The 15,482-nt window shown below is 40.4% G+C and overlaps 1 protein-coding gene across 1 annotated transcript in view; it reads right to left on the bottom strand.

Moving 5' to 3' along the window:
* The window catches only part of LOC139534878 (ephrin-B1-like), a 72,291-nt gene that overhangs the window by 40,646 nt on the left and 16,163 nt on the right, over window positions 1–15,482 (bottom strand). Inside the window, exon 2 of the mRNA XM_071334399.1 lies at window positions 3,837–4,114. Within this exon, the coding sequence (XP_071190500.1) occupies window positions 3,837–4,114 (278 nt within the window). The remainder of the gene's footprint in view (window positions 1–3,836; window positions 4,115–15,482) is intronic.

The following is a 15,482-nucleotide window of genomic DNA, read 5'->3' on the forward strand; positions in this document are numbered from 1 at the left end:
GAATGGAATATAATCACGTGCTATCAGAAACCGCTGCACTTGACCCCAGGTTTAAGAAGTTAGCCTTCAGTGATGCCAGAGCGATTGATGAGGCTCTTCAAAGAATAACCTCAGCAGCAGGGAGGGAGAGCCCCAGCAGTCAGCTGGCTCAGGCACCAGGGCAACAGGAAGAAGAGGGATCAGATGGAGCAGAAGCACCAGCAGTAGTGCCACAAACGTCTGCTGTTTGGATGCTGTTTGACGAGAGAGCAACTGGAGATGCAGCACGAAGGGATGCCTCAGCAGATGCCACAATGGAGGTCCGATCCTATTTGGAGGAGCTATTTGGATCTGCAGATCCTCTGAGCTGGTGGAAGAACAAGGCCTCTGTCTACCCATGGCTTACTAAAGTCATGACAGGGAGACTCTGCATAGTGGCCACATCTGTTCACTCTGAGAGGGTCTTCTCGAAAACGGGACAAATAATTACTGAGTGAAGAAACCGCGTCAGCCCCTCGAAAGTGAGGCAGTTTGCATTTCTGAATGCAAATCTCTCATAAAAGCTAAATATGGTCAGCATTTCTGTGTGCTGCTGGTTATAACATAAATAATAAAGAAGAGAGAGAAAAGAGGGACCAGTTTAATGTTTTAAGTTGGATGCTGCAGTTTTACACATTGTTATTTATTTTTCTTTCTGAAATGGTGCAATATTCTATTATTATGTTGTTCAGATTGTATTTGTTTTGAATTGTTACATTTATATGCACTTTGTTTATATACATTACAAAAGTTATACTTCATATGCACATGTGTAATAGCATCCTTCGTTTTTACATTTCAATTTATGGGATGCTGCAGTTTTGCAAATTGTTATTTATTTTTGTTTGATATGGTGCAATATTCTATTATGCTGTTCAGATTGTATTCGTTTTGAATGGTAAGATTTATATGCACTTTGTTTATATACATTAAAAAGTAATATTTTAAATGCAAATGTTTAATAGCATTCTTTTTCATAACAAACCAATGCATTTTTAAATACATTGTGGTTAAGATAGAGTATGATTTCATTTAATAATTTAATTAGAATTGCATTAACACCAATCATAGTCAAACTATCGCAAACTGTTTGACTTGAAAAAATACAAAACATATATTTTTTTAAGAGCCGTTTGGGAACCAAAAGAGTCGGCTCTTTTTGGTGAGCTGAGCCGAACGAGCGGGCTCATTGATAAGAGCTGGAATACCCATCACTATCACAGAGTAGGCGCTCCCTAACGGAAATGTGCAAATAAATTCTAGAACGCACCAATAGGATCTCACTAGCTCGTGCTTGGCTCTGCCCATCTCCTTGCTTGTTTTGCCCACTATGATTAATTTGCTCCCATTGAAAATGGCAGGCTCTGGTCTATCTTGGGTTAGTTATACAAATATTTGATACCGTTGCACAAACAACATACTTATCTATAGTATGCATACACCATTACTGGTACCATGCTGTATTAGATAGCTATGTTTGCTCTGACTCTTACTACATTTAGCAAGCTAGCTAGCCAGCTTACTAGAAGCTAAAGATATTTATTTGAGCCACAACTTGCTATGAAAAGACAAACTAGCAGACAGTAGTTTGCAGACAGTAAGATACACTAACTAATAGTATAATAGTGGAAAGCAGCGTGTCACCAACATCTTGTTGCATCTATCTGACCATGCAGGCTGCAGAATGAACAGCAAGAAAGTGGTTGTGACTCCGTGGTCGAGCGACTGCTCTCCTCGAGTGACAGGGAGCAGGGCTTGGTGTGGGAAGTAGCATGCAACAGGATAGAGAGAAAGACGATTCAAGTAGAAAACGGAGTAAACTATAAAAACAGACATTACACGCACCTTTGCATTTCAAATGTAACAAACCAAACATTGAAATACTGTTACAGAGGGTAAAGTAAGGACCGAGTTTTGGAAACCCTGGATTAGATCAAAGACAAAGTCAGTCAGATCTCAGAGAGATATTCTCACAGACAGCAGCACTCTTGGCAATGGAAGTTGTGCGTTTTATCAAACATCACTTTGATTTATGAAGAAACAAGTGAATCAGCAGTGTAGAGTGCACTGTGCTTTGCCTCTCATTTTCATCACTAATCCACCAATACTCAGAGAGCTGCAGAGTTCACTAATTAAACAAGCGCTTGAGCTTATTTCCCCTTTAACAAGAGTCACTGTTTATCAAGAGATGTCAAAAGAATACCGGATACCTTATCCAACGTTCTGTACGTGTGTGGCTGGGACTGCTCTTACACATTCAGTGTGCACACATGTTTTGATAAATGTGGCCCATTTACTCCTGCAACCACATCATAAATTGTTCTTTTTGGAACAGGAATAAAGAACATGAGGAAAATATACAGACTACTTTCAAGGATAATCAGAAATGTAATCAGTTTGTGGCAAAGACACAATATGTTTGGTTTCCTATTAGAGAAGTATCAAAGCTGGAAGCGCTTTTTCATGCTTCACCAGTCATTCAGTGTGTTTTTATGGGACATCCACGTTGGGTTGAAGACCAGTTATCAGTGAGACTGGACATTATGGTGTCATTGATGTTCTGATGCTAGATCTGTGAGAGGATAGGACAATAGCAGAGCTCCTTCCCCAGCCAGCCACCAGTGATGATCTAAAGACATACCATGTGGATCAAAGGGTTAAAGAAAAGAAGCCTTGGGCCTGTGGACCTGTGGAGTCGGGTGAAGTCGATTATGTGCTGGTGTTAGGGTGTCAGAGCCAATGGGCTCGGCTCAGCGATGTGTAACAGAACAAATCAGGCCTGCTTGACTGGAGCTGACCCCTCTGCCAGAGTTTAAGTGTTATTGCAACTGACCGGATCTGACAGAAACGATTTTGCCTCAGAAAATTCAGAGACCCCTCTACGCTTAGAGTCGCACTGAGCAGGGAGAACTAGGCTAGTAGTGGCTGCACTTAAAAACAACGGGTCAAAAGATACTCAAGGACGCTCAGGCATTCCCGAACAAGGACTACCTGATAAGATTTTCATTCAACATACATTATAGTCAGATGACCTTAAGAAAATGTTCATGTTGTGCTGAGGGAGTTTAATGTGAGCTGTAACGATTTCAGGCTCAGCAGAAGGATAATCAATTCAGTTGTACTAGACAGGTCTCTTTCAGATCACAGCAAATATTTCAGAAGCCTTGTATTCCAAGAAAAAGAGCCAGTATCTATATGTGGCATACTAAGGAATGTTTAAGGGATACTTCGGGTTTTTGGCAATGAAGCCCTTTATCTACTTCTCCAGAATCAGATGAACTCATGAATACCATTTTTATGTCTCTGCATCCAGTATGAAGGAAGTTAGAGGTAGTTTCGCAAGCCAATGCTAACTAGTGTTAGCGTAATAGCTGGAAGTCTATGGCATCTACTAGCCTGTTAGCAGTTACCATAGACTTCCAGTCATTGCGCTAACACTAGTTAGCAATTGCGCTAATTCTAGTTAGCAACTTCCTTCAAACTGCACGCAGAGACATACAAATGGTATCCCACGACTCACGAGTTCATCTTACTCTGGGGAAGTAGACAAATGGCTTCATTGCCAAAATCATGAAGTATCCCTTTAAGCCCACGGAAAATACAACTGTTTGATCTTATCGCAGCACTGCAATACCCGTTTCTAAATGATAGATTAAGGAAAAGCCTTGTGAATTGTTTGCAATTCTATTCCATGTCGGGGCTGTATTAAACTATGAATAATCTAGGAACAATCGTGTTGTAATTTCTAAGCATCAATACAAAGTTTATAGATGGTATAAAATAAGATGCATCGGCGTGGTTAAATACCAGATACTCACATGTGATGTAGTAATTGATGTTCTTTTTGAACTCCAGGCCCATGTAGTTTGGACTGAACTCCTGAAACTTGATTGTGAATTTGATGTCCTTCTCAGGCTTGTTGCAGTTGACCAACACATTGGGGTCCATGACTGTGCTGCATTGGTCTGCCTGCTCCTTCTTCACCAGGTAGAGTTTGTAAAACTCATACGGCCGCCCCATGTCTGCCTTTGGGCAGATAATGTCCAGCTTATCTCCTATCTCTGGATACATCACCAAGCCCTTCCCATACTGAAATCTGAAACAGACAAAATATGACAGAGAAAGGTAAGAATATCAAATACTCAAATAACAGCAATACATATAAGGTCTGGACATACATCACATTCACTGCATAACAGTGTGTTATAACTCTCTATAAAATGTGATTCTTCTCTACCCAATACAATAGGGTTGTCCGTGTCTGGCTGGCAGTTGCTTGAGCAACAGTGACTAATTTAAAGTAAATTGTTTGTTATTTCACTTCACTTAAAGCAGGTGCAAAACAAATCATGAGTGAATTAATTGTAAGGAACATGTTAAGGGAAGCGGGGGCGGGTGTTTACAACGCCACATAAACATGGCCGACCGTCGAGGACAGCTTTGGGACATGCTTTTACATCTGGGGTTGATAACATCAAACACACAGATAACAACCAAGAGCTCAAGCTGTTATAATGTAAACACTTGCATTCATTTACATCAATGCCCATTGATTTAAAACACTGCAAACAAAGCAGACATCCCCTATCTTTACCTCAGCAAACATACAGCACAATACCAGGGCAGATGTCAATAGGAAATCAGTTTGACAGAGGGCTGCCCAGGCCCTGATTGAGCTTAATCTGCGGCAAGTGAGGAGAGAGTACAGATAAACACAAAGCGCTGATGGACAGATGGCATGCATGCCTTATCTAGATGCTCCACACCTTATCTTTCACAAATTCATTTTGATATCTTCTCTCTCTAACTCAAAGCAACAGGCCCTGCTGAATTCTATTTGAGGATTTAGACCTGCTGATTGCCTTTGATGCATCATACTTCTCAAGTGGTTTCTTTTTCTTTTTTTGATAAGAACCCTTAGGTCTGCTGACATGCTTAATCCAAAATGAGAGAAGAGCTGATGTTGTCAGTTTTTGATCTGGTCCTGTAGAAGTCAAACAAATCGGTATTGTGATGAATGTGTTTTTGTTCAGCTTAAAGTCCAAACAACCTTGTCCTAGTTACCAGAGAGATGCTGCTCAGTTTGATGATGATGATGTGTTTGGTTGCGATGGAGACGGAAATGTACAACTTGATCCTTATTTACATTTAATTTGCATACACACTGTTCCCAACCACTTTCAACATGGTTTAATAGACAAGACACCAGCTTTCATGACTCATTCATCTTAAGGCCCTGGTGGATAGGAGGCCGACTAATTCTCCCAATACTAAAATGAATCAACAGTAAGCAATGTCTGTCTGTATGTCAGTCAGTCTGCCTGTCTGTGGGAAACCTTAGTAACTAAGGTATGCTAGTATGATATCTTAGACAAAAGTATGTGCCCTGGTTCCACTATGTCAATCCGTCATGGCTCGTTTAGTATCCAGTCTGCAACGACCCTGTCTCTCTACTTGCTGTATTCACTCACTAGTAATTAGTCTCTCCTTCTCTCGTCCCTTCGTCATGACGTTCTATGTGGTATTACAGATCTTTGCCATGCATGATGGGACTCATGATTTGTAAAATAAAAAGGGTCCCTTGCGTTCGCTAACAGCTTAGGAGATGTGCTGATGCATTATTATTCCCTATATACTGAAGCGGAACTGGACAACAGCATACTATTACTGTACATAAACACGAAGCAGAGTGCACAGCCTGGAGTGAGCACAGCTTGCCTGGCCCTGCGGTTAGATTGGTGTTGTCTTTGTCTCTCAGACACTGGGTCCTCTGTTTGCTTCCCAAACCTGTTTGATTTGCCCTTATCCTCAGGCTTCTTCAGAGACTGATCAGGTGTCTGGCTTTAGTTTCCGTCTCCAAAGTGTTTCTGAGCCAATGGAAATGCATTCTTCAAAGTGTGTATATAATGTAGCTCTGTTAGCAAACTTTCTCAAACTAACACTCAATCCTCCACAAAGCAGCGATAATCTCTCTGTTATAATCCTCTGTATTTACGGTCATGGGATCCTCAGAGGATAAGGTAATCGGCCAGGGGCCAGCATAAAGTCATGCACCTAACAAAGGATTCACTGCATTTGAGGTAGCTGCCGACTAGCAGTATATAAAAAAGAAATAAAAACCAACTGTATTTTAAACTAAAGTGAGCAACACATAACTCATGGCTGTCTGCAACACCGACACTGACTGTCTCATTCTGTTGTCTCTCAGTAGCCCCCTCTTCAGTTCACAGTTATGGTCTGACACAAGCACCTCAAAATGGAGTACATCAATAGAACAATATGACAAAAGCCATGTTAGGTATTTCTCTATAAACTGTGTCAGAGCAACTTGTGTTGATGGTTGCCTGCCGTACCCTGTGTGGTCCAACAAAAATAGAGAATAATACACCTACAAAAACACAACCCTGACTAAATGCACAACAACAATAATCGAGTAGCTATAGATGTCAGAGAAGGATATAAGACAAGGATACCTTAAAAATCACACAATACCCTGTCTACTGCTCCTCTGTGCTGATTAGGATGTCTCAGGTTTTGTAAAGCTTTGACTGCCTATTACTACTCCATCTACCAATTCCATCTACCAATTCCTACTCCATCTACCAAAGGGATGCCCAAACAGATCCTCCATTCCCTTTGTGCTGATCAAACAGGACTGCTGCTCTGTTGAGCTAAGAAGCAAAGCAAAGACAGTGTTCAAATTCCAGACTGAACACTGGAAATTACAGGTCATCTTCACGATTAGGGCTTTGAGCTCTGAATATCCTCCCACCACTTTCCATAGGAAATGCGGTTTAAAGAGTGACAATTTGACATGGCAGGCAAGAGTTTTTTCGTTTTCATCACTATTATTTTCAGGGACAGAAATCAGCAGACACAGTGGGGTATTATGTGAGTTTTAAAGCGTAATGAATATTAATGAGAGTGATTAGCATATTCATCCAGGTGCTAAATGATTGCCATTTCATTCAGTTTGCCATCTTACAAATCCTTTCAATGGTCATTTTTCATCAGAGAAAGAATGGTATTATTACTGCTTTCTCCACGGTCAGTAGGGTTTTAAAGTGATGTTACATGCAGCTAGCACACCAGGATCTTTTTGTAATACATAAACATTCAGTTTAGGATGCATGGTGATCCTCAAATAAAATGCATTATATATCATATGGTTACAAGCCTGTTCGAATCACCATAACTCATTGTTACAACAAGTAACCTGCATTTAGATAATAAACAATCACAGACAATAGTGGGGGAAACAGTGAGTGGTCAGTCCTTTACTGGATAGTGATACAATGACGGCGAGCACAATAACTAGCAAGTATAACATCTGCAACTATTGACTGGAAATTACATTTTCAGGGTCTTCCAGGGCAAGGACAAATAGCAATATTGCACTGAGTGCATTTGTGAAAACAGATTTTTTTTAAATAACAGTGGATTTGATTTCAATATTGAGCTAATCCTCCATCACCATGTTGCCTCATCTCCTGCCATAAATTGCCACCCTGGACCTGACAGGCCTGATGCTGCCTCCACTCCAAGGCCCCTGGGATACTATTTAACATAATTAGGTACCAGGCCAACACCTTATCTCAGCCTCACATGCTAAATCAAATTCACTGGGGTCCAACAGAGACACAGTCCCAAAGACATATTGTGACTGCTGCTCTCAATCTCAAGACACAGCCCCTCAAAGTCTATAATCTAGCAATCATTAGAAAAACACCCTTTTAAGCTTTGGGGAATGATTACTTATAGATAAGGGGACGCCGGATTAATCCAGCTTCTGTTATCGTTATACAGCATTGTTATCTTAATGTTTCATCATTATAAAAACATTGAGTGAGTGATAAACCAAATTAACCAACCTTTACGGCCTTATTCTGCAAGAAAACAAATGAAGACAATATTTTATTCAAATCTTAAATTGATGGTTTAGGAGTCAACATATTTGCATTAAAATCAGCTTCCTAAGGTTACAACCTCTGGCGGACATTTGGCTCCATTATACCAGGAAGCTAACGTGGTCAAACACTGAATCAGAGACATTCATTCAGCCTGTCAATGAAGACATCAACTTCTGTGAACCGTCACTGATGCACGTTTTTGCTTGAACAAACCAAGTAGGCATAAAAATTAAATAAAATGCAAATGTCCCAGTATCTTTCCCACTGCTAGGAAAACGACAATCAAATATGTGTCAAATATACCAGGTGCAAGGGGACAAGCTCAAGCAATATGGGAAAACTTGAAGAACCAAACTCATCTCCATTGTCTGCGCTGCTCATTATCAACTGTGAAAGACTGAAAAAATAGCCCTCCTTTGTTCTTCACTCATTTGGGCCTCCTACACACTTAGAGCCTGGGCAGTTCCTTTCAGGCTTTGGAGGAGACAAGGCCTCATTCTCTCGCCAATCGGATTTACAAGATGCACCAGTCGGGCATAAACAAGTTTCCATAGAAACGTTATGATTTCTGTGCAAATTTTCCCTCTTCCTCTCTCTCTTTCCCACATTCTCTCCCTCCACCCATCATCTCTGATTAAAAATGATTACATAGTCTACAGGGAGAGGAGAGCAAATGTTTTCTAATCTTATTCAAAATCTGTGAATAAAACTAAAGTATATTTATTCAAAGCCAGGAAAATAATATAAAGTGTAAGTTTTAATTTGCATTGTAGTCACACACAATTATTTTCAGTTGCATTTGTAATTGATTATATTTATTAATCAACAGCACTGTAATTCATGTGATTGAATGGAACCCCCCCATCCCCACTTATAGAGTGAGCTCAGAATCGCCCCTCCCCAAGGCGTGCTCAGACGAACGATAAACTTCACAGTGCATCATTATCACAGCTTTCTGCTTTCCTCATTTTAACATTACGCACATGACTTAAACTCTCTCCCTGCCTCTCTCTATCTCTCTCTCTCTCTCTCTCTCTCTCTCTCTCTCTCTCTCTCTCTCTCTCTCTCTCTCTCTCTCTCTCTCTCTCTCTCTCTCTCTCTCTCTCTCTCTCTCTCTCTCTCTCACACACACACACACACACACACACACACACACACACACACACACACACACACACACACACACACACACACAAACACACAGACATTTTTAAACAACTGAACACAGACTTAAGACTGGCTTGAATGCAACCAATTAAAGAGCTGCTATACGTAGTCCATGCAAATGAAGGTTATTCATTCACATGCTCTCACAATGCTACTGAGATCTTCACACAGCCAAGGGGGGAAAAGATCTCTCATGAGTGGCATGGCCACACTCTCCCCACCCCACCTCCCCTTCACACATTCCAAGGGGGAATTCAAGCACATGACTTGGCAGACCCTTCTATCCCACAATGCCCCGTTGCTGGAGGATTTAGGCTATCCAATGGAATATCAGAGAGGGGTGCAACTAGTCTGGGACTCTAAAGCCGTCACCATTCATACAACTTCATCAATAGGCCTCAGGCTAGCTAGAGGGCAGGATACACTCTAAACATTCAAACGTGCACGTTGAATACTTAGTTATTTAACATTTACAATTATGAGTCAATTCCAGTTGAAGTCAAAATTGACAAATGCAAACTTGCGCATCATTTTTTGCAGTTGAAGGATCTTGGGCTCTTTGAATAATATCTGTTGTTTATTTCACCAGAAGTAGTTTTCCTGTGGTCCTAGTTTTTAAGGTTGGACAAAAATGGAGATTGGCAGGTATTATTTTCCTTCAAGCCTACAAATCATTAACTAACAGAAAAACATATTCTTGCTTTGACAGTAATTTGAGGGTAAGGTAACCGCAACCCAAACAAGCTGTTATGCAGTGAGAGAAGAAAAATAAATGCCTGAAAAAGGAAAATCAACACCTTCTAAACATTGCATCCAATCTTTAAAACTTTTCCTACAAGTCTGTGATTGTGTTAAAATACAATATTTTATATTTTACAATATGATATGGATGTTGCATCCCTGTCCAAAAGACAGACAACTGCAGCTGAAACTGTTGGTACTGGTCAATAAATTATTACTGTAGCGTTATTAAACGATTGCCATATTGTACACATTTTTATTTTTATATTTTCATTTTTTTGTGTTTGAACTTCATATAATTGCCAAAAATAACATAACTTCTTTATATCTTTAACAGCAAATACACATTAACACGGGTACATTTACGTCCATTAATGGGGTACAGTATAAAAAATACCTGTGATAGCGTTCACACCAAACCAATTCCTTGGTTAATGTTGCTCAAATACAGACTGGTCATTGTTTAGTGAGTTCAGTGTAGAATAATGGCTTTTGTGTCAATGAGCTACAGTCTGGTTTACAGAGGCACTCAAGGCACGTGCATCACAGTGCTTTGCTGTAAGTATCATAGCAATTTCAATGTACCAATACATTTTACCTTCAACCCGGCTTTGAAAAGCAAATGGGCAGTTAGTGTCTGGTAGTACGTAGGCAGAGGATCAGGCACACTTAAACAGTTAGAAGGGTGTTAATGTGTTATCTTAAAGTTGCAATACCCTCACAGAAATGTTCAATTACATATCGAAGGAGAAACGGCGACTCGGCGAGCCCAGGGGCAACAGCGACAGATGCCCCCTACAGTTAGAGAGAAATAATCACCCTCCTTACTAAATCCATTACATCTGCTTTGCTTTGACGTCTATTTTGGTCTCCAGTGCATGGAGCTGCCTGAGATTACCAGGGATACAGTAATTGGCAACAAGGCTGTGACTCCTCCAAATCAAGAGCCCAGTTTGGAGTATATCAGTTCTCAGTTCTCGTGGGCTGGAGACTGCAGCCCAGGGCTGGCTGTGTGAATGATCTCATTATCCCAATTACCTTCAAACAGGCTGAGGATTCTGTGGCAGTATGAAGTGTTGTGTCACTGTGACTGAGGTTTGGTTCACTGTAGCAACATTTTACTACATATCGAAAAGTGACCAATGGCTAACCTAATAACTCACTGGATAATTATTAGTCACATCATAGAAGTGCACTGCAGACTATAGTTGAATACGGAGAAATCATATCATAGTCTACTACACAGTGCTTACACACTAATAAACTTGCAGAAAACACTAGCTATAGGGAATCAGCCACAGAAGCAGTAAAGTACTGTATCTGCAGCATGACTAATTTAGACACTCCCTTTTCAACTGGAAATTTTCCACACATCCTTCCTGCTGCCTGTATGACTAAATATGTCTCAGCCTACGCTGTAAAATACCAACAAGATTGCTAAATTATGAATTCGGCCTAGGAATGAGGGTGGGATTCATCACAAAAAAATGTACCACCGTAAAAATGCAACTTGGCAAGCGAAGCCAGCATGAGCATCAATGGACTGTTAGGGCCTACATCTGAGTGTTGGCAACTCTTAACTATGCCACTTTGACCACAAAGACCTCATACGGAACATTTTGTTTGAATATTTTTTGCTGAGATGAGAAAATACTGATCGTTACCTACACTGCTCAATTTAGATGTACAAATTTGTACCATAAATCAATCAAATCTAGGTCCATTCTAAGTTGGCTGGAGACAGAGACATACCAGGGTCACTGTGGTTCTGAGAGACACGTTTCCGGTCCTGGATGAAGCCCAACCCCAGATGGACTCAGCTGAGGAAACCCACTACAGACCCAGGGGGCTAGTGGCAGCCCAGCCAGCCCAGCCGACCAGGCCTGATCTGAACGGTGGCCAAAACACACCGAGTGATAGAAGAGCGCTCCGTACCAGGAGGTCCTCAGGGAAGGATGCTCCTTAAATGGGTTTAATTTGGGCGTCTGCCTCTGACTGTAATACCGTATGTGCTTCTAATGAGGATATATCAGTGTGGCCTCATGGAGATGGGGATGAGATGATGAGACATTCTGTGATATAAGGTTCAGAAGGAAGCAGGCTATTACCTGGGATTGGAGATAAAGGTGTGGATGGAGGGTGTAAATTAAGACTAGTGCTACATTTATCTGACATCCCCTTCTACTCGATAAGAGGGGGAGTTTTTCTGTTCAGTATCAAAAGGGCTTTAACAACATTTCTCTGTAATGTGTTTCTGAGGCAGGTGCCCTGAAGAACATACCACGTATATATTTGGCTGCATGGCACATGGAAATAAATGTATCACAAATTTACCAGAGGAAATACTAGCTAGCACTAGTTATGGACAGAAATTTGAATCAGGGGCATATAAGAAATGTTCAACCACTCAGTGTTCATTGTTTGGGTTTATCTGTGATATCAAAGAGGGCAAAACGAAAGACAACCTAATATTTTCAATATACTCCTACACAGTGGCTGCCATTCAACAGAAATGCTCAACTAAAACCGCCATAAAGATGTTCTGATTGTGTCTCTTCTGCTGTTACATCCCTTCAAGGCCACTAGGAAAAAAGCGAATTGAAAAAGAAAATGATACAAACCAATGGTACACATAAGCAGTGGTGGAAAAAGTACCCAAAATCATACTTGAGAAAAAATAAAGATACCTTAATAGAAATTTACTCAAGTAAAAGTGAAAGTCACCCAGCAAAATACTATTTGAGTAAAAGTCTAAAAGTATTTGGTTTTAAATATACTTAAGTATCAAAAGTAAATGTAATTGTTAAAATATACTTAAGTCTCAAAAATAAAAGTATCAAAAAGTACCAAAAATAAGTATAAAAAATACAATAAAATAATTTCAAATTGCTTATACATTTTCTTGTTTTTCTTTTTATTTACTGATAGCCAGGGGTACACTCCAACACTCAGACATCATTTACAAAGAAAGCATGTGTTCAGTGAGTCCACCAGATCAGAGGCTGTAGGGATGACCAGGTTTGTTCTCTTGATAAGTGCATGAATTGGACCATTTTCCTTTCCTGCCAAGCATTCAAAATGTAACGAGTACTTTTGGATGTCAGGGAAAATGTATGGAGCAAAAAGTACATTATTTTCTTTAGGAATGTAGTGAAGCAAAAGTAAAAGTTGTCAAAAATATAAATAGTGAAGTACATATACCAAAAAAATCAACTTAAGTAGTACTTTCAAGTATTTTACCTTAAGTACGTTACACCACTGCATATAAGAGACAAAACTTGTGTTTTTCTTTTACTAAACTTCTTTTTAAAAGTCACCTCCTCAACACTGCTTTCAGCTCATGGGGAAGATAATTAGCTACTTCGACTCCAGCAAGGCAGCATAATTTGTCTTGCTCACGCCCGGCAGCACAGAAGCAAGTCCTTGCCGGTAATAAGTCTAAAGAACACATATGACCTTAGGACAGTTCCCATATGCAAAAGGATGGCAACAGTAGTTCAGGACAAAACCTGACAAGGAGACAAGATTTATGATCCAACTGAACAAACTATGGGAGGTATAATGGTTTTTATTTATTCTCTACCCCCTTGTAACAGTGTTCAATATTTATCGTTCTTTGTTAGGAAATGAACCATCACAACTATTGTTCAAGACTCAATTGGACAAGCGGAGCATTCCTGGGGCAGGTTCCCCAGATACGTCCATGACTTCTGCCCACATTCCCATCGCTTTGGTTAGGAGGAAAGAATGCCACAGGTCAGAGGAATGAGACGATGAGGCTGGCTCCTTCCATCCCCCTTTAGCGTTGACATGGAATGCGTGATTGGCAGCTCTCTTTATGTTTCTGACTGGGGGGAAAGTCTCTCAATAATACAATCTGACTCGGCCCACTGACAACAGGTTACTTACTCCTATAAACTCCTAGAACCTTGAGACTCATAAGAACATTTTCCAAATGATTTTGAGCTAATACATTAGCAATGTACATACTCCTTTAATTAAGCTGCATTTGTCAACAAATAATATTATTCATGGTATTTCTCAATGCTATACTCTATATTTCCTATCTGAGAGACTGCAGTCTCGCTCGAGGGGAAAACAAACCTTGCAGTGAATGTAGAATATTGTTCACTGACATTCTCAGGCAGAATTTGATGTGATTGATGGTGATCTGAAATCAGCGGGAATTCCCATAGACTGTACTGTTACAGGAAGGACTTAATGAGGATCTGGCACCGCAATGGTGTTGCTGATCAGGTTACACACTGAGAACTGATTACCCTCTGCCCAACAACCAGCAAATAAACAGGTTTTACTCAGCAAACTGGAAGAATGCATAACCTGAGTAGCCTGAGAGACCCATGTCAATAATTGTAATATAACTTCCATTAACGTGAATAAAAAGAAATGGCCCAGAAATGTCCCGTGCCTTGGATTTAAAACAGATGGAAAATGTGATTAGTTGATTCGCTCAGTGGGCTGCATTGGCATGAATAGTGTCTTCTATCCTACAAGAGGAATCAGTAGCACTAATTCACCATTACAGTAGACAGAACTAATTAATTTGGCAGTAAGAGCTGATATCGAAGCTGCCGTCTCCATGCTAACCCTATGTAGACAAGTAAGAATGTAACTAGTCTGTCTAGCTAACACCGGTCCCAGGAAAAAAGCTGTGTATGCTCACAAAATACCTGGCTCAGTGCAAGTTCAAACATCTATGACACAACAACCATTTCATTGTCAAGACTTGTCCCAGGAGCATAGTAAGACTGCATTAATCAAAAACAGATCATTTTCTAGAGGAGCATTACACCACTTCACACGTTGAGCCCTGCACAACCGAGAAGTCATTTCTAATGGGTTTAACCAAAACCCACTAAACGCACACATAAATCAAAATAAGTGCATGTCTTGGCCTGACCAGATTTGCATCTGACTGCCCCCTACTCCCTTTTATTAACTACCACACCAAAGAGACTCCTTTCAGAGTCAAGTCGGGATGAGAAAAGAACACGGTGTAATAGTAGGCGAGGGGAACAAAAGGGATCGAATGACAGCCTGTCATTGGGAAAGACAACTCAATCTCATATTGTTTAATTGAGAGTAGCACAATGTAACAATTCCACTGCTGGTGATCACAGTATTTCTGATTAGAGGGCATAGTCTGTGATGTATTATATCAACATATCACACCACTGGTCTGTCTTGAAAAACCTGTTGACCGCAACAATGTCGGTTAACAAGAGAGATAGAGCCAGCCACATCAATATAAATAGAATCTCCACCCAACACATCTTGGGGGGGGGGGGTTTACCTTTATTTAAATAGGCAAGTCAGTTAAGAACAAATTCCTATTTTCGATGACAGCCTAGGAACAGTGGGTTAACTGCTTTGTTCAGGGGCAGAACCACAGATTTTACCTTGTCAGCTCAGGGATTTGATCTTGCAACCTTTCAGTTACTAGTCCAACACTCTAACCACTAGGCTACCTGCCACCCCAAAATAATGGGAACCTTCTGTTTACTGTCAAGAGGAAACAAGGATAAAACAACTTATTGAACTTGGACCTTTTCAACACTTTGTGTGATTCCTTGTCATGCTGGTTGGAAACAAGTTTGGCCCCAAAGCAATAAAATACACTTGCCG

The sequence above is a fragment of the Salvelinus alpinus genome, chromosome 1, assembly GCF_045679555.1.
Source record: "Salvelinus alpinus chromosome 1, SLU_Salpinus.1, whole genome shotgun sequence".
Taxonomy (NCBI): domain Eukaryota; kingdom Metazoa; phylum Chordata; class Actinopteri; order Salmoniformes; family Salmonidae; genus Salvelinus; species Salvelinus alpinus.